The following is a 19,673-nucleotide window of genomic DNA, read 5'->3' on the forward strand; positions in this document are numbered from 1 at the left end:
TTACACAGGCAGTCAGACTAGATGATTACAGTTGTCCTTTCTGGCCTTTAGAATCAATGAATCTCTGAGGATAAAAAGAAATATTGACTAGCTGTCCATTCAGTGAGCACCATCAGTTCTCTGCACTGAATGAAGTGGGGGTTCTATGGAAAAATAGCATGTAATCTTGTCATTGAAGGCTGTATCACAACATACACGGGGATGAATTAAGGTTGCATTGGCACAGTTTTAAGTTCCGATAACTTGTGAAACTTACAGTTAGGATGACCAGACAGCAAGGAGCCCATATTTAAAAAAAAAGAAAAAGCCCCAAATATCGGGGCTGTCCTATAAAATCGGGACATCTGGTCACCCTACTTACAATGTAAGTTGTAACCATACATAACAAATTGTGCGTGTTACTGCTGCTTATTGCTTCAGTGAGGGTACGTCCTACACTCACGGACTTTTTTTTGCATAAACTGGTTTTTTAAAAAAATTTTTTTTTTAAAAATCGCGAGCGCGCACACAACACACAACAAATTCGGTGTGTGGTCCCCATGGGTCGAGGCTAGCGAGCGATTTCTGAGCGTTGCACTGTGGGGTAGCTTATCTATCCCATAGTTCCCCCCCGCCCCTCCCCCTCCCCGCCCCTTGAACTTGAATTGATGTGCCTGATGGGGGAAAAAAAAAATTGTGGTGGTTCTGGGTAAATGTCAGTCACCTCCTCTGGGCTGGAAACTGCAGACAAGCAAGCAGACAAAACAGCTGGAAAAAACAGGAAAATTTCAAAGTTCTTTACCCTTTTCCTGCTGACCACTGCATCGCATCCCGGTTCAGGCGGCGGGTCCACGTGTCACTAGGTCACTGGGATACATCCCCACACCCCCCCATCACCACCCCACACTAACCACTAAACGATAACTTGTTACATCCTCTTACTCCTCTCGTTAGTCAGAGTAGGGAGGAGTAGAGTTTAAAAAATTAAAAAGAGCCATTAAAGGTGATATGCCTTGCCTGGTGATTGGCGTTGGGTAAATAAATTTAGCTAACAAAACCGAACGAAAAGCCTAGACCAGGCCTGAGAAACCTCTGCTGACAGACAACAAAGTTCTAAAGTCTGCTAGTAGTATATCAGCAAATGAGCTGTTAAAGGGCTTCTCTGAATGAAGGAAACTATACTTTAAAAATGAAAGTCAAGTAGGTAATTAAAAATGTTTTACTTTATAACACACAAAGTTTGACTAGGAGGGACCTGAAAAGGAAGACACAGTAGGATTTGTGACCTTATTGGGAGGGAAAGTAAATTTTACTCAATGTATTTTTTTGTTTTTTTGTTCAAATAAGTTAAAACTTATGTAACTTAAACAGATGGAAGAGAAGTTTTTTTTGTTAAAGATTCAGTAATCTCTTCTATTAAGGAATAAGAGCTTACAACAAACATGCAAACCAGGAAGACAAGGCTTGACATTCCTGATATTTGGGTTTGTTTTTTTGTTTTGTTTTTTTAAAAAGCAGAGAAAAAAGGTTATCCATCCATCCTGTTCCCATTTGTGGGTAACTTTTTACTTAATTTTCAGTTTGCTCAGCAGTTCGTTGTAAAAACTTTTTAGTGTCACTTTAAAAATTCCACTTTTTAGAAAAAATATTCCATGCCTCTTTCTAATAACACCTTATATAATTGAAAAAATTGTATAACTTGTATTTGTTGTGATTTATACTAGCCGTTTACTCTTTCAACCTTTGTGTTTTCACAGTGAAAACAGACTAATGTGTTCACTTTCTGATTTGCATGTACCAACATAGTGTTGCAGTGTTTTGAACACTGTTTAAAACCAAATAACTCTTTGCTGAATCTTTTAAAGAATTCACAAAGACATCTTACGTTTAGGTTTTTTCTTTTAAAATGTTTAAATATGGGACCAGAAAGGGAAAACTAGTTTTCTTGCCTGTAAGTTTGGCTTCTCCTGGTAAGGATATGTTGCTCTGCCATAACCAATGGAAATTTTTGTCTCCGAAGTGCTTCTGTGAAGACTCCCTTCCTTCCAGATGGATTCCACACTGAAGAGAAAGGGGTATATTGTTAGAAGGTGTTTAAAGGGAAGTTTGTTTCTTGGGGTAAAGAATCCTTTGAGCATCTTTTAAATAACAAGTTGCACCAGCTTAACTAAGGTGGTGTTTTAAAAAAAAAAAATTAGTTAAATGTGTGTAGCTCTGTTTAAACAATTGCATTAAACTGACTTTATGACCCTGTTAAACTGATGCAAGAGTGTGCACATTAGGAGAGCTGCGACAATTTTAAAATCCATTTCTAAACCTATTTAGTTAAGTCAGTGCAAAAACTGTATAGGCCAGTCCTTGCAAAAGGCTGTCTCAGAAAGCTACTCATCTCTTTGGAGGCAAATATATTGGTAACAGCGTGGTCAGTTTAGCATAAATCCCAGCACCAGGAGCTTCCAATTTTATTTAACAAAACAACTTCTGCCTTTTGGACAGAAATATTTGTGAATTGGGTCCACTGCACTGGAGAGATGTCTATCATCAGACATATACTTTAACATTCTTTACTTTAATCCAAATTTTCTCTTTCTTGCCTTCAGACCAGGGCCAGCTCCAGGGGCCAGTTCAGCAAGCAGGTGCTTGGGGCAGCCAAGGGGAAGGGGCGGCACGTCGGGCTCTTCAGCGGCAATTCGGCAGCGGGTCCCTCTCAGAGGGAAGGACCTGCCGCCGAAGAAGAAAGCGGCATGGTGGAGCTGCTGCCAATTGCGATCGCGTCTTTTTTTTTTTTCCCCACCCTGCCGCTTGAGGCGGCAAAAACCCTGGAGCCAGCCCTACTTCGGACCATTGCTCCTTGGTCTTCCATCTTCTGAGACCAAATAATTCTCTTCCTTCATTTAACTTGTGAACTTGAAGTTATCAGATCATGTCCCCACAAACTTTTCTCTTCTAGACTATAAATTTAGCTGCTTTATTCTCTTCATGTGCCTATTCTCTACATATGCCTTTGCTGTTTTAATCTCTGTAGTCAGCCCTGAATGTGTACCGCATATACTCGTTCATAAGCCAGATGTTTTAGTAAAAAAAAGGAAGCAGCCGAGATGGGGGTTGATTTTATGAATGGGTATAGAGAGGGAGAGGTGGGACACAGCCCCTCCCTCCCAACAGAGGGAGCAAGGAGAGGCAGTGCAGCCAGCAGATACAGAAGGGAAGAGGCAGGGCCAGAGGCTCTCCACTTCTGACCACGCTGCTCTCCCCCAGCCTCCAAAGCAGCTGCAGCTCCTGGCTGACAGGCTGCAGCCATGCCGCTCGGCCCCGCCCCACAGAGCAGGCTGTGGCCACGCTGCCCGGGCGCCAGAGCACACTGCGGCCACGCCGCCCGGCCTGGCCTGCTGGAACATGCTGTGGCCACGCCGCCCAGTCTGGCCCACTGGAGCAGGCTGCGGCCGCACTACCCAGCCTGACGGAGCAGCTCCAGCCAGGTCAGAGACATCCTCCGCTGGCCCTCATCTGGGGAGGTGGGAAGGGATGGGATGGGGAGAGTTGAGGGGGGTCCCGGGCTAGGGGTGGGGTCATGTGGGGGGTGGTCACAGGGGTTACTCTCCTGACTCCCAGCTTCTCCCCCCCAAAAAAATTTCCCCACCAGTTGCTGTCCTGGCCCGTCAGGGTAAGCAGCTGGCACGCTGGGACACTTTGTTTACTTAGGTTTACCTCCATGCCTGCGACGCTCGAGGTAAACAAACCATCTCGGACCACCAGCGGCTTATCCTGATGGCCTGGGAGCCAAAGGTTTGCTGACCCCTGAATTATAGGGTGGGCTTATGAACAGGTTATAACATTTTTCCATTTTTACTTATCCATGTTGGTGGGGTTCGGGTTATAAACAAACCAGTTTATGATCGAGTATATGCGTTAAGTCTTTCAAAAGATTTTTGTTCAGTTAAAGCTAAAACCTTGAATTGTAGTTATTTATCTTAAAAATCCCTCTATTGTTTGGATCTTTTACGTAGACGGGACTCTCTCTTCCCCGCCTCTCCTTCTATTATACCATGGCAACTGGGAGGCAGTCTTACACTTCTTATATTTGTACGTCATTGAGCTTGTGACCTGGTGCCCAGTGGAGCATGCGCCCTCTCCCCCGCCCCCACTCTTTACTTTCAAAGTAACATCTGCCAATGGAGACCAAATTTGTTGCCCTTCAGGGCAAGTTGTAAGGTCTGTCCATTACCCAAGCTTTAAAGGGAAATGGAGGTGTTGAGTGGGAAGATTTTTAATTTATTATCGCTGAAACTCCAAGACTGTGGTTTTTGGATTAATTAGTATTGTGTTTTCATTGGGCCAGTGTAGATTTATTATATAAAATGTTTTATTGATAGCCCATGGATAAGGTGCATTGTAAAAAGAGAGAAAATGAAGGGTACACCGGGCCCTTAATTTTTTTAAGAAGTTAGGGTTAAGGGCCTAATCCTGTGCTCCTTGCTCATTTGAATAAGGGTATACAATTGAGTCCCGTGTTTGGAATTTGGCTACTATCAGTTGTCTCATCTTCTAATTTTAAAATAAACTGTAATGAGTGGCCACCTTCAGAAGCACTTACACAATATGAACCAAAATCCCTCTCAAGAAACATTGATACTAATGCTAATCAAATAGTAGGTAGCACTTTAATAGACTTTCCAAATAAGAAATGTTATAGAAGTATATTAAACTAATATATAAATACTTTAATAGAATAAAAAATCTTCTACCTTGTAGTGCCTGCATTATTGCAGCAAAATAGCCTTCAATAAGAGGACCTTGAAACAATTGGCCAGCATATATCCCATATGCAGTTAATAGGTACAAAAGGCCTAAGTTATAATGCCCATGACCTTAGAATATATATAACTGCTTTGACCCTTTTGAAGAGGCACTTATTAACATAATCTTTCACTTTCTTTGATTGCCTGGAATATCATAAAAAGCAACAAAGAGTCCTGTGGCACCTTATAGACTAACAGATGTATTGGAGCATAAGCTTTTGTGGGTAGATACCCATTTTGTCAGACACACATGGAATATCCTAGTTAACTTTCAGGATGACAAGTTATGGTCTAACTCTTAATTCTACTTGTTGATTTAAGAACCCCTCTTTTCTCCTCAAACTGTAATGGTGCATGTGTGCAGAACTTTCAGGAGCCATAAATACATCTAGTGCCACAAAAAGTGCAAACAATTTGTTCTATTCAACAAATGTCACATTAAATTTTAGAGAGACAAGGTGGGTGAAGTAATATCTTTTTTTATTGCTTCTGTGGGTGAGAGAGTCAAGCTTTTAAGCTACACAGAGCTCGTGAGGACGAGCTTGTCTCTCACCAACAGAATTTGGTCCAATAAAAGAGATTACCTCATCCGCCTTGTCTCTAATATCCTGGGACCAACACGATTACAACAACAATGCATATTAAAATTTAAGAAGCATACTTGCTGCCCTGTCAAAGCATTATAGGTAATGTTTCATATTGAATAATTAGATTGTGATTTTTTTCATCTTTACAGTAAGTTATTGTATAACTAGATCATCCAGGAAGACCTGGTAGTTGTACACAATGTATATAAATATTTTCCACTATTTTTCCCCAGTAAAGCAGTTGGATGGGATTTATGAAACAAAATGGATGTAGTTCTAAAATTAGCAGCAGAATTTTGTAGTGTTTATTTTTTTGGTAACTCCCTTTCCACCCAGGAGATGCCAACACAGTGTCATATTTCCAATTAAATGAACAAGTGTAGTTGTTCCCTTTAGAGCTATTGCCATTGTTCCCTTGATATACTTGGGTTGCATGAGTCCAGGGAGCTGGAATTCTCCCCAGTTCAGATCTCCTGATTTTCGATAGAAACCTGCCTACTTTCCACAGTACATCACCTATAAATAATTGGAGATCCTTCTCAATGTTTCTGTAAGACTTGAATAGATAAAAGCATGTGCCAAGGATGTTTTGATGAAATAATATTGTGCCAAGGCTGCAGTAACTATGTCTTCCTCTCTCAAACTTGTATCTGAATTTTTATGTGGGTGCTAGCAATAGCCTGAGATGAGATTCTGCTATTAAGGGCTCTCTCTATTGTATTCCTTCTCTTGCTGTCATTTGCACTTCCCTAAAATCAAGCCACCAACTTAAGACACTGACCTGGTTTTCTGAGTGGCGGCAGGTATTCACAGTGGCAGGCACTTTCCTCTTGTAGATGGCTTGTTACTTAAGCAAACCTATTCTTAGCCATTACACCATGGGATTGAGTATATTCCCAAATCTTGACTCTTTCCAGGGAAACTTGATGGTGTGCTACTTTACCAATACGGCTGGGCACCTCTGCTGCCTTCATAGTGACTATTGCTGTGCATTTCTGATGGACTGTAGCATATATCTTAGGAATGTTAAGTAAACGTCAGTAGTTTGTAAAAGATCATAGGAACGGATGTAGTTTCACACAGAGTATAATACTTAATTTTGAAATAGATTGTTTCTTGTAAAAGCACTAACAGAAAAATTCTAAAAGGAAATAATTAGTGTTACATTATTTTTAAGCCTGTCCATCCTGACTCCCAGACGTATATCAAAAAAGGTTAAGGGTAAAAAATGTATGTACGGACACATTGTCTGCCTTGTTCAAATCTTTGTGCCACTGAGATGCTTCAAAAGGAGTGGAAGTCGCTTGCAAGTCCCCTGCTGGGGATTCACTCAATATGGGAGAATCCCCAGTTTGAAGAAAACCCAGCTTTTGCACCTCCCTGCCTCAGCCCTTGGTGCAGAGGAGTGTGTCAGAATCAGGAGAGTGGCTGGAGCATGTTGTGCTCTGGCTATCCTCAGTTGGCATATAGTCCCTTGTGGACTTTAGCCTGATGGTGCAAATTAGAGCTACCTCCAAGCTGCTCTAACCTGGCCTGGGGGAGAGTATCAGGGAGTAATAATTGGTTCTCATCTTCCACTGCCCTGGCTAACTATGTGGTGGAAGGGAGCCATCCTTACTAGGCACTCCCTGAAGCTTGGCCCGTGACTCAAGCGCCTCTTCTGCCCTGCCATGCGGCTCCCACAGCCAAATAGACCATCAGAAATGGAACAGCCAAATGCTAGTCTCTTCCCTGCTGTGCAACGCAGCAGTTGGACGGACAGGGAACGGCAGAGCAGCTGCAACATGGCAAGGGCCGTGTTGGAACTGTAAATGAAATGGTAGTAAGGATTACAAAACCTGAAGGGATAGTTTTTTGTTTTGTTTTTTTTAAAAAGCCCCAAACCTGTCCTTTAAAAATACAAAAATTTGTCATGGTTTAACAATTTTTTCTACATGAAAAGGAGACACTGAAAGTGACTATACATCAAATGCATAGAGTAAACTGGGAAGTGTATTCTCTGATTTTTCAGTTGCCATAATCTTAGGTGTTCCTTATAATGGTGGCAGATCAGTATACAGAGAAATGTGGGGTTTTGTTGTGTTCTGCCCCTAAATAGGCGTTTCATTGAAGGTAAAACTGTCAGGCTCACTCACTCCAGCACCTTTTAAAGGATGGCCTAAAAATGCCCCCGCTTCTGTAGGAAGGCAAAAGGTATTGTAGAGGAAGCACTCCACTGCCTCACGAGCCAACAGAAATCACCAGATAACCTTTTGGTCAGCTGTTAATGGGAAGAGAAGGGAGTTACCAGGAGGAAGGCCAAGATATAGAGCAGTGATATGAGTTAACTTTTTATAGAAGAGCTAAAAATAGAAAATTGGGCTAACAATTATACAAAAATACACTAATGGGAGGGATAATATAGGCAAAGTTCGTATTTTGAAATGATTATATGTGTAAAAACTCATGTTGCATCCCCTTCTCCCCTCCTTATTTATCTATTTAGATTGAAGGTCTTCAGCTAAATAGGGATTTGTCTCATTTGTAACAAGCCTAGTGCACATTTGGATGCTACTTAAATCTCTAATAATGAATACTCTTTACAAAGCGCACTGTATTTGGGAATATTATGGAAAGAATAACTGTTGCATAGCAGGTGCCCATATTTATACTATTAGCCTGTTAGATTATAAACTAAACATGGTTGGGCCAGGACAGTACTTTGATGGACACCTGATAAATACCTAGATGATGCAGGAAATAGATCTATTCCCTGTTAATTGATATTGAACCAGTCCCCTGTCATCAGGGTGAACTTTGGTGTTGCCAGTTCTGTATTTCAGAGGACATTCAAAACCAAGGTCTTGACCACTTGTGTTGAGTAAAGATCTTACTGTACCTACCATAAGAATGAGGGACATTAACGCACACCCTAACTAAATATCACTTTGAATACTTGCTGCACGTTTTTCCTACCAACATTCACCTTGCAGTTTCATCTAGACATTGTAATAACTTCTTGTGTCAAACTTGTATAGCAGTACTGTCAGTGGTGGATACATCACTTACCTACCCCTCAGTTGTGATTCTTAGAGTTGCAAAGCGCTTTGTGATCCCCTGACAAAAGTTATTATGTAAAAGTGTATTATAATTTTCTTTGAATGTGAACTGTGTATAATTTCTCATTTGTCACACTCATCAGATTTTTTCTTTATTTTTGGAACAAGCAGTTAAAGAAAACTTGAAATACGTTTCTTTGGTGTTTGTTTGTTAGACAACATTGCTAAGCCGTCTGGAGCGAATATTTGAAGTTTGCTTTCCTTCCATACCTGTTCTTGAAATAGAAGAAGAGATAATTTCCTTGAACCTTTTTCTGGAAGCAAGCAACAAACAGATGAGAACAGGGGAGACTTTGGCTAACAGTGGGTAAGAAACATTAATATGGCAAACTTAAAGAAAATCAAGTGAATAAAGCTGCTTTTAGCAAACCTAGGTCTTTATAACTTTAAAAACCATGTAGTGATGTATGTCAAATTCTAATGTTTCTGTAAGTGTTTTTAGAAATTATAGGGTAAAAGTTAATCATTGTAGTTCAGTAGTCTGTTTCAGTGACCACATGTACTGATAGTATTTCATCTAATTGGTGGTTTTTCCTCTATTTTTAAGTGATGTCTAAATGAGATAGTTAATTAAGATGTAGCTTATTACTTACACTTGCTACAAATTGCTGTATTAATTCATGCATTGAAGTCTAAGTAGGCCCTGTTCTGTCTGCTGTGGGCATCATTTTCCAATTATAAGTCTGAATAATAATTGTTCTGAGAACACTATAGCAATTTTAGCTCCCTTGAGTACTAGTGTTTGGGCACAAGTTTAATTGGAATTTATAACATCAGTCACATTAATAATTAGAATGTGTCTAAAGCTGTTGAGTCATATGATTCTTCCTGTTGATTTGATTTTTCATGGGTTGTGTAGGGAACTTATGGAAGTGTGGACAGAGCTGCAGGATATCCATGATTCGTATGGATTGAGATATCAGTGGGGTGGCTCCCACAGCAACAAAAAGCTTTTATGCTCCTTGGGAATTGACACAAGAAATATTGTGAGTTTATCTATAAAACTTTTAACTATTTCTTTAGATGAGCTGTAGTAAATTTACTTGTGCATGCCTATGTTTCTTTCTGAATGATCACACTTCTTCATAGAAGACATACTTTAAAATGAGTTTTCGTGTCAGTATACTTTAGTACTACAGCTTCACAATTCAGGAGAATTTATATTTCCAGTATAAAGTTGTTTAAAAGAAAATGAAAACCTTGTTTAGTTATAAATTCATATAGTCTTTGCTCTGATATGAATCTCATAAATATAACCCTAATCCATTGACCCATATTTTAAGATACTAATTTTATTTATAATTAAGACAGAATGGGAAAACTTCTTAAGTCATCCATCTTTTTTATTAGCTCTTTACAGGCAACAAGAAGCAGCCTGTTATTGTACCCATGTATGCAGCAGGACTGGTAAGTACCGTAGTATGCTTCCCACAAAAACCGAGTATAATCAAATATATAAAGTGCCACACAAACTGAAAGAGGTTTTTGTAATATGCCCAAATACTTGTTGGGAATCAATAGAGTTGTTAGAGAGAGAAGCTTGCAAAACATGTAAATAACTTGCTTTATTTGTTTAGTAAATTATGCTGAATGATCCAATCTCATTTTGGTGAGAAGAAAAGATTATAATGCAATATGTTAAAGTGTGTGTAGGCTGAATAATGACTCTTAGCTTAATCCCATTTTAATATTTAGTGAAAACCCATGAGATTAGAATACAGCTTTTAAAACATTCAAGAAAAAAACCTCAGTTAAGAAGTTTAAAGTGGCAGGGTTAAATCCTCAGTCAGGAAATGGCAATGTGAACATAGGAGTTGCCAGAGTGGATCAGATTATAAATCCATATAGTCCAGTATACTGTTTCTGACTAACTAGTACTAGATGCTGCTGTTCAAGAAAACCTATTGTAGACAATTATGATATTACTAAGCAAAGTTTCTTCACCTATCCCCATCAAACATTACTCTTCTGGCTCATGCAACCATTACCCTGATCCCTAGTACATAAGTCTGAGTACATGATCACGTGCTGTTTCTCAAATACAATATTTTTTCAACTTTCTTAGATACCTGTGTATCTTCTTGTATTGCTATGCACTATTCCATGTCTGCCAGTCAATGAAAGTCCTGTATGTACAATATCTGCAGTGATTGAGTCAAGGGCTCCTATGAATTCCTGTCTCATTCAAGCAACACATTGTACAAAGTGGACATCAGGCCATACGTCCTTATAGGATGTGTTCCACAGAGACCATAGATCCCCTGCCTTGGCTCTGAAAGTTGCTTTAAAAACTAGCAACAATATATAAAGGAGGTTTTTCCCTTCAGTTTCTTTGAAATCTAAAGTAATGTTGTCTGGTGATCTCATCCATTTTCATTTAAGAATTGCAGTAATTTCTCCATGTTGTCCTGTCTGGCATCGTAGACACCTGGCAATATCTGTAATAAGACAAACATTGACAGACCAAGAATCATAATTTTTCTGATCAGAGTTTTAAAAGGTTTTTCTGTTAATGGGAATTTTATTTTTTTAAATGTTAATAAGTAGTCCTCTTACAGAAGAAATTACAACTGTCTGGTACACGTTATGCACTGTTATTTACCAGGAAACATTTTAATATAAAGATTCACAGCAGTTCCTTCAGACTTGGACTTATTAAGCCCTATTTGTGCACTGCTTTGAATCAGGATCTGCCTATTGTATATTACAGAGGGAGTTTTAAATCTCTTATTAGTAAGCAGTGGCTTATCTTGTGTATATATTTAGGAGCTGGACCATGTATTGTACCAGTAAGGTATGTACTTGGCCAATAATATACATGGTATTAGTCACCCATCACATCAGGTCATGCCTCATAGAAATTTTTACAAAATTCTTCTTGAAAATATCATCATAGAAGCCACTCTCCTAAATTTTATTTTTATATAATATACATATGCACATATGAGTTAATTGTTAAATATAAATAAGCAGTATGCAGATGGACTTTTAATGCAAAATGACTTACTGCGTCCTCTTACCACACAGCTTCAGATGTTCCCTCCATTCTGAAACTAAATTTGGTTTCTTTGCTGATCCAGTGAGTTTGGGTCCTGAACATTAATTTCCTCATATGGTGGAACCACTTGATCATTGTACAAGCTAATTTTGGTGGCTAACTTACACAATTTCAACGATATGTGGAACAAACCCATGGTTTGGACATGCTTCTGTGTGAACAGAAGTCTTTTGTATGTCTGAATGCAAATTATGCCTGTGACTACACCAATTTTTCTCATTTATGTGCAAAAGAGCTTAAGAGTTCAAAGCCCACTCGGATCATTATCCTAGGCCTTGAGTACTTGATTCAGAATGAAAAGCCCTGTCTCATTGACCTCTCTGAGATTTTAAACTGGATTTACATCCTTGGCAGTAGTAATAGCAAATCACTGAGGGTATGGCTACACTTGAGAGTTGCAGCGCTGGGAGTTACAGCGCTGGTCGTACAACTGTGTAGGGAAAGCGCTGGTGTGTGGCCACACTCACAGCTACCAGTGCTGCAGTGTGGCCACATTTGCAGCGCTGTTGGGAGTGATGCATTATGGGCAGCTATCCCAGCGTTCAAGTAGCAGCAACGTACTTTTCAAAAGAGGGGGGTGGGGTGCAGTGTGACAGGGACCGGGGGAGAGAGAGAGAGTGGATTTTTGGAGCCGACACTGTGTATCAGCTCCCTGCCTTGCAAAATCAGAAATTTTTCCCGACCCCTTAGTCTTAACTGCAGACAGCCTGCAGACCAGATAAGCAGCTGCTCCAACGGACTCCCTTTCTCCGCCCTGCCCCCGCTGTCTCTCGTCAAGCAAACTCTCATCCCCCTGCCTGCCTCATTCACAGCAAGGTAGTGGGTTATCTCATTTGATTGTTCAGTCAGTTACAGATTGATCACGGCAAACAGGAGCTGTGTTTGTTTTTTAGATAAGCAGCTCCCGGAGCCCCAAGTTCACAACAAAACAAAGAGAGGCAGCATAACAAAACAAAGGGAGTAATTTAGTTAAAAGCATTCTGGGATATCTCCTAATCCCTGGAGGCCAATAACAGCGCTGGTGTGTGGCCACACTTTACGACCAGCGCTGCAGCACCAGCGCTGCAATGCTTATACCCCAAGCAGACCCAGGTGTACAGCCAGCACTGCAGCCAGGGAGTTGCAGCACTGGATGTGCCCTGCAGGTGTGGACAGTTACTAATTGCAGCGCTGGAAAGCCTCCACCAGCGCTGCAACTCTCAAGTGTAGCCATACCCACAGAAAATAAGGTATTGGAGACAAAATCATGCTACAAAATGACTCAATTCTTATAAATAACCAATTTATTTTGTGTGGTAAACTGGAGTAAATACTACTATATTACTTTCTCCTGTGGCACTTGATCCTTATGATAGTCCACTTACACCAGGGAGGGAAAATGTCATTTGATTATGGAACAGTATCTTCTAATTTGTGTAATGTTACTGATCGTAATAAGACTCAGTTAAAGGGTTTGGGTCTCCATTGTTTACTGTAAAATGGTCCCTATGATCCACTAAATAGAGCTGGATGAGGTCTTAAAACACTGAATATGAAAATATTCCCAGAAATAACATTTGGGACCCACCTACTTCAGAATATTACTATTTAGTACCATATTTTCTGTCTTTCAATGTCTGTGTAGTTCTTGGCGGATATGTACACATGACTCTTATTTTTTTAGGGTATGCTAGAGCCTACCAAGGAACCTCTGAAACCAATATCTGCTGCAGAAAAAATAGCTTCCATAGGACAGACTACCCCTGTATCACCAGAGATGAGCACATGTACATCTGATCAGTTCCAGGTAAAAAACTGGAAAGCAGGGTTCCTGATCTAGCTTTATAATATTACAGTTCAGGGTTCTGGGGCCAAAGGAATCTGAACATATAAAAGAGTTTTCTCTGCATCACATTAAATCCCACCCTTGGATCCACCCCTTGTGTGTCTGGAAGGAGTCCCGAAGCTGTCTCTGGCTGCCAGCCACTAACAGGGAGACCTGCATCTGCGAAGAGCCCTGATGACCTCTAATGCCTCTAATGGTTAGCTGCTTTCTAACAACTGACAGTGAATGAGCTCCTGCTGTGATTGTGAAGTGTGCCATAGCAGCTGGCCCTCATCTGACTAATGTTTTTCATTCAAAGTTCTCTCTGGGTTTCTTGTACCTCCCCTATCCTTAGTGCCCTTTTCTTTTTGTTTTCATATTTTCTGTATGGAGCCATTTTTACCTGTCTGACACATGTCTTACATTTTCTAAAGTGTAGTTTTAAACTTGTGCTTGTTGCACTGTTTTTCCTTTCTCCCTTTCCCTTTATTTTATCTTGCAGAATACATAGGAAGCAGCCTGGCCAGTTAGAGAAATACCCTGGGTGTAGTCATAAAATGTCCATTACTGGCACGTGTGACTGTCTCCAACATCTGTCAGTGGAACATTCTGGGGCATCAGAGTCAGTGGGACATACTGAGGCATCTAAATCATGAGCATGTCACCACAGTTATGCTCAGCACAGATTCAGAGAATGAGGTTCAATACAAACATCCCTCAGAGTTCTGATCAAGTCAATTAAACCACTCAGCTCCTTTGATTATGCATCAGGCCCATGACTTCTGATTGAAAAAACATCTATGACTCTAGTTCCAGTGGTTCTGGTGCTTAATCAAGCCATTGGATCAAGCACTTCAGGACTTATTGATCTCCATTAGCAACTTGTTCTACCATGTCGACTTGGGCATAACAGAGCTGCTATGGCCTGCTGGTGGTGGTAGTGTTTTTTCGCTGTTGACTCCATTCAGAACAGTCAGTACCCTGGGTGCTCCAAGTGCATCTGTGTTTATGCTTGTATCTAGTTATCTCTGTCTTTTTGTATTCAGCACCATCAGTGTCAATAGTCTCAAAGTGGCCAGATTTGTCTCTTGTTTAAGTGATCAATTCATCCCCCATCTAGTTTTGTTTCCAAGCCCTATGGCGAGACTCAGCACCTCAGTTCCCCACTCTCTTCTCCTTCCCTTGACTCCCCTTTAAAAAAAAAAAAAAAAAAAGTTGTCGTCTAGGGATCTATCTACATTCTCTCCTTTTCGAGTATATTCTACTTTGTATTATGGACATCGGTTGACTTCTTTGCTGGAGTCTGAAGTTGTTATCCTCCATCTCAGCGTTCAGGATAACTTTGTGCTTTCTTAGTTGCTTATTGAGATACCTGGAGAAGTTTGATTTTCAAGAGTAGAGACCTGCTGTGACCCAGACCTTAAGAGAGAAAATTACCAGGTATTCTTTTCTGAAGGTATTTATCACAGCAGATCCATGCATACACCTCTTACCCACTGTGTTGGAGGTAAAATGTAATGACAATATATTTTATGCCTTTAGCTATTAGCTGGCATTCTGCTTCGATTAAACTCAATGAGATGAGCTCTTTAAAGGTCCTGTTAATTACATGAAAGGCCACTAGAACTGCTGGTGATGACAGATGCATGCTCCCCTGCTATTGGCCACTGGCCAAAGACAGCTATGGAACCCCCTTCAGTAACGTACATGTGAATGATCCAAGAATGGGATCTAAGAACAAGAATTACAGGTCAGAAATGTCTTTGAGTAAGCGATGGCAGGGCACTTTATGGAATTGAATTTATTAAGTACGATAAAGTAGCTCTGAAGTAGTAGTCTAGAAAGGAAAGTAGTATTTGAAAAAAACAAAACAAAAACTTTTGTATAGTAAATTTTTTCCAGTGAATATATTTATTTATGATCTAATGTATGAATTGTACACTGTTGTATAGTAAGTCTTTTCTTCCAGTTTTCCAAATGTCTTGTTTACTGTGCTGTATTTGTGGCAACATTTAAAAGTTGCCAGTATATTTGCATTGCAAGCTTGTTTTGCAGCTTTAAGACAGCAAAATTCTTTTTGTTCAGACTTAATCTCTTAAGTGGGTTATTTGTGTGGAGACAAATGTTTAAATCTTAAACAGTCTCTTTTGAATTAAAAAAGCTCCCACACAGTGAAACAGCAATAAACTATATTTATAGTGCTCTAGAAGGTAATTGAAAAACAGTTCATATGTTAAACCAGAAAGCTAAATATTGCACAATAAAACTAGGTTTTTCGATTGCCTCTTCCTCACTTCCTTAGCATACCTAAGGATAATTCTCTGACAATTGCACCGACTCAATTGTATCTTTAAACCTCAGCCTACAGTCCTAATCTAAGGCTAAAAAAAAGCCTACTCCTATAATCAGATTTCTCATACTTTTTGTTCGGCACTTCTCATTAGAGTTAAAACCTACTGTTTGGAAAATGGTTGTAAAACATCAGGGCTTCCAAAGGATTTTCTGCTTGTAAGGCTGGCAGAGTTTAAACTCCCACATCTGATGCACATTCCTGTTGTTTTTCATCATCTGGGATACCTGTACGGAGCTTTGAATTATCAGTGTTGCCAGAGTCATCCAAGGGCCAAAGCCAAGAGCACCAGGAAATTATTTCTATTTAATTGCATCTGAATCTTTTGTCTCCAGCCCCTTTTCCTTTGATTTTAGCAACTATCTCAGAGACTAGTCATCTTTCATGACACTTTGCGGATGTTGCCAACATTTATCTACAGGTTATATACATTTTTGGCAGCTTGCTGCTCAGAAACTGTCTGAACCAGCAGAATAACTTCCTTGTCCCCAAAAGCAGGACAGTCTGTATTGGAGCCAATTTTTGCACAAGGGTCCATCTAACACTTTTTCTCAATTTTTGCCAACATTTGAGAGTAAATTCAGTGTTCATGAAAGTGAAAGAGGCTCAGTCCAAGTAGGCACTAGTATAATCTTACCCATACAGCTCTGCCAGTGCTCCTAAATCCTGAACTACGTTCCCTCTAAGCTGCACAGCTGTCTATTAAGCGCTGCACAGATGCTCAGGGCGGCGGCTGGGAGAGGGGAAACATGCCCCTCCCCCAGCCCTGACCTGGACCTGCCATGGCCAGGGGAGACCTCCTTTCCTGGCCCCAACCCAGCCCCGGCATGGACCTGCTGCGGCCATGGGAGAGGCACCTATCCTGTGGCCCTGGAGCTGCCACGGCGGCGAGAGGCACCCCTTCCCCCAGGGGCGGGTCTAGACATTTTGCCGCCCCAAGCGCTCTGCCGGTCGCCGGTCCCACGGCTCCGGTGGACCTCCCGCAGGCATGCCTGCGGAGGGTCCGCTGGTCCCGCGGCTCCACCAAAGCCACGCGGGACCAGCGGACCCTCCACAGGCACGCCTGTGGGAGGTCTGCTGGAGCTGCCTGCCGCCCTCCCGGTGACCGGCAGAGCGCCCCCCCGTGGCATGCCGCCCCAAGCACGCGCTTGGCATGCTGGGATCTGGAGCCATCCCTGCCTTCTCCCCCCAGCTCTCTCTCCCTGCAGCAGCACCTGGGCTGGGGGGGGATCTCTCTCCTCACCGTAGCCCAAGGGCAACTTGCACTCCAAACTCCTCATCCCCGGCTCGGCCCCAGAGCCCACACCCCAAGCCGGAGCCCTCACCCGCTCACACTCCAACCCTCTGCCCCAGCCCGGAGCCCCCTACCACATCCCAAACCCCTTGGCCCCACATCTGCCATATGCATTTTGTTATGTGCACCAATATGGAGGTGATGTATTAGATATCACCTCCATATTGGTGCATATAACAAAAATCATTCCGCACATGGGTGGGAAAAATTAGAGGGAACACTGGTCCTGAATCTAAACATTTTAACAGAGACTTCCAAACTATTTTCAGGGTGATTGTGTGGCTAAATGGGGACTGGTAGGAAACCATTAATCCATGTTTTCACTTGTGATTAAAGCCTGGATTTGAGCTCATTTCTCTCAATGGAAAAATGAGATTCAGTCATGAGTATTTTTAGTAGAAGTCCTGGATGGGTCTTTGGGCCGTGATTTTTGTTTTTTGTTTTTTTGCCTATTACCTGTCCATGACTTTTACCAAAAATACTCATGATTAAACCGTAGCCTTACTCCTAACATACTGGGCATGGCTGTCATAACTGTACCAGCTGCAGTTTCTGCATTGGCACCATTATTTTTCTTTGCCACTAATTTGAGTATTTTCACTAAGAGTGAATAAAAATTAGATGTGATTAAATCTTTAGACACCAGGTTGTGAGAGACTGCTTTAAAGCATACTCATCAGTACTGGAACCATTGCAAAGGCATTAGGAAGAAAAGATTTCTCCAGGTAAAGCTTTTACCATAAGTAAATACAGAACTTCCATTCACCTCTTATTTTTTGGTTTCCAATAATAATTTTCAAGAAGCTAGAGGCTTCTTAAAATGTAACTTTTATTGTATGGATCTGGCTCAAGCCTCTGACCCTCTACTTTGTGAAATTGCACAACCTTTCAACATTAAGTTGTTCCAACTTTTAGAGAAGGAGGCAATAGTTGATTAAAACAAGAGCCCCCTTCTTACTGAAATAGTCAGAATGTGTCTTAACCTCCAAGAACCTGATAATAAAGTTTAACTCCAGTAAGACATTCCATATTGATTACCAAAAGTTACAACCGTTCCTGCTGACTCAAGTATAATGAAACAAAAAAAAAAAATACAACCTACCAAACTTACCTAGTTCAAGGCAGATCCTTCCCATTGTTTCTAAAAGCTAATTTCACTGCAGAGCAGAAATGTAACAAGCAAGGCCTACCTATACCACGTATTTGTAATGCTGCTTCTGTGGATGTCCTCAGAATACAAATACATGTACAAGTCACACTACAGGTTGCCACTAGTTATCAGGAAGCTAAATATATTCTTCCTTCCCCCCAACCCCCATTACTTGTTCATACTATGTGATCGCTGCATCTTGCTTAACTAACTTAGGTGTGCAGAAGGATTGAACAAAAGGAAATGGAAAGCTAAGGATACTTTCCCAGGAGGAGACCCAGTTTCCATTTTGAGTCTTGCCCTTGGATTTTGTGTATGTGTGTGTAGGACAGCATCTCTTTGTCATCAGACAGAAAGTTTGGGACTTAACCTTTATTGGTCAGGATAATAAATCACGGCGTCGTTGTAGGCAGTCCTTTCTTTTCAGAGTGTAGTGTACTCCCCAGGTGTGCTGGGGGGAGCCTCTCTCTAGAAAGGAAACATGAGTTCCTTCATGGTGAGTAACTTTCATTTTTGGATATAATTGTGCCAAAGCATACAGAAGTGGAAACCATACTCTTCTTATTTAAAATAAAGAGCCACCTAAGCTAAACTGTGTGTTCACAACTTTTCATGCACAAAAACTATACTTTGTCCAATTTGAGTAGCAATTTCTTAAATTTTAATGCTGTATTAATGTTTTTTGTTTTCGTTGCCATAATTTAATTAAATTAACAAAAACCCATTGGGGCTAGGGAGGGTATCTCATCTGTTTGATTTATAATTGAACCAGTCTTTGAGGTAGACTTCAGGTTTTTTTAATGTGTATTAAGAAAATGTATAGCTCACAACATCTGAAGGTTAAAATATTTGTCTTATGTTCAATTGTCCCCTTAATATTTAGGTGCAAAAGAAATTGTGTAATACATTTTACATTGTTATAACCTGAACTGAAATCTGATTTCTGACTTTTCAACTCTAGGAATCTCTACCACCTGTCCAGTTTGACTGGAGTAGCAGTGGCCTTACTAACCCTTTAGATGGTACGTCTCTCCGTAGAGCCTCTAGCACCAGAGCTAGAGTTAAGAAAGCTACAAAGTTCAGACAAACATCTCTCTGCTGATTTTTTTTTATTTTATTTTATTTTTTTTTAATTATATATTATTTCTTACTCTTAACTTTGGAAATTCAGGCTTTCTTTCTGGTTAGATCCGCCACAAATAAAGCAATCTGTAATGTTAAAACACTAAGAACTAGGTAAGATTTTATTTTCCTGCATTTATGTTGAGCACACAGTGGCAATATTAACACCTCATTATATATTTTCAGATTATAATGAAGATCTGAATAGTTTAGGATTTTGGATTGACATGTTTTACTCTTAAACATGTATTTTTCCCAATGCACAATTATCTGTTTAGACTTCCTTATGAATGGCAAAATTAAGTATGTAGTGGCTACTTCAAAGCACAATTGTTTAACCAAAAACTGTTTGCAAAAGAGACATTTCTTGACCTGGAAGTTTTCAGATTACAAGTATTTTATATATTAAAATGGAAAATGTATAATTTAATG

At 40.5% G+C, this 19,673-nt stretch overlaps 1 protein-coding gene across 6 annotated transcripts in view; it reads left to right on the forward strand.

The window, feature by feature from the left end:
• Nucleotides 1–19,673, forward strand: part of AFTPH (aftiphilin) — a 63,699-nt gene that overhangs the window by 26,828 nt on the left and 17,198 nt on the right. For 4 of the 6 annotated variants that reach the window (XM_039530110.1, XM_039530109.1, XM_039530112.1 and 1 more), the window contains 5 exons: nucleotides 8,619–8,770; nucleotides 9,323–9,449; nucleotides 9,814–9,870; nucleotides 13,185–13,307; nucleotides 19,081–19,141. In XM_039530110.1, coding sequence (XP_039386044.1) covers nucleotides 8,619–8,770; nucleotides 9,323–9,449; nucleotides 9,814–9,870; nucleotides 13,185–13,307; nucleotides 19,081–19,141 — 520 coding nt within the window. The remainder of the gene's footprint in view (nucleotides 1–8,618; nucleotides 8,771–9,322; nucleotides 9,450–9,813; nucleotides 9,871–13,184; nucleotides 13,308–19,080; nucleotides 19,142–19,673) is intronic. The other 2 variants (XM_039530113.1, XM_039530114.1) reach the window with 1 other exon arrangement.

The sequence above is a fragment of the Mauremys reevesii genome, linkage group 3 (genome assembly GCF_016161935.1).
Source record: "Mauremys reevesii isolate NIE-2019 linkage group 3, ASM1616193v1, whole genome shotgun sequence".
Taxonomy (NCBI): domain Eukaryota; kingdom Metazoa; phylum Chordata; order Testudines; family Geoemydidae; genus Mauremys; species Mauremys reevesii.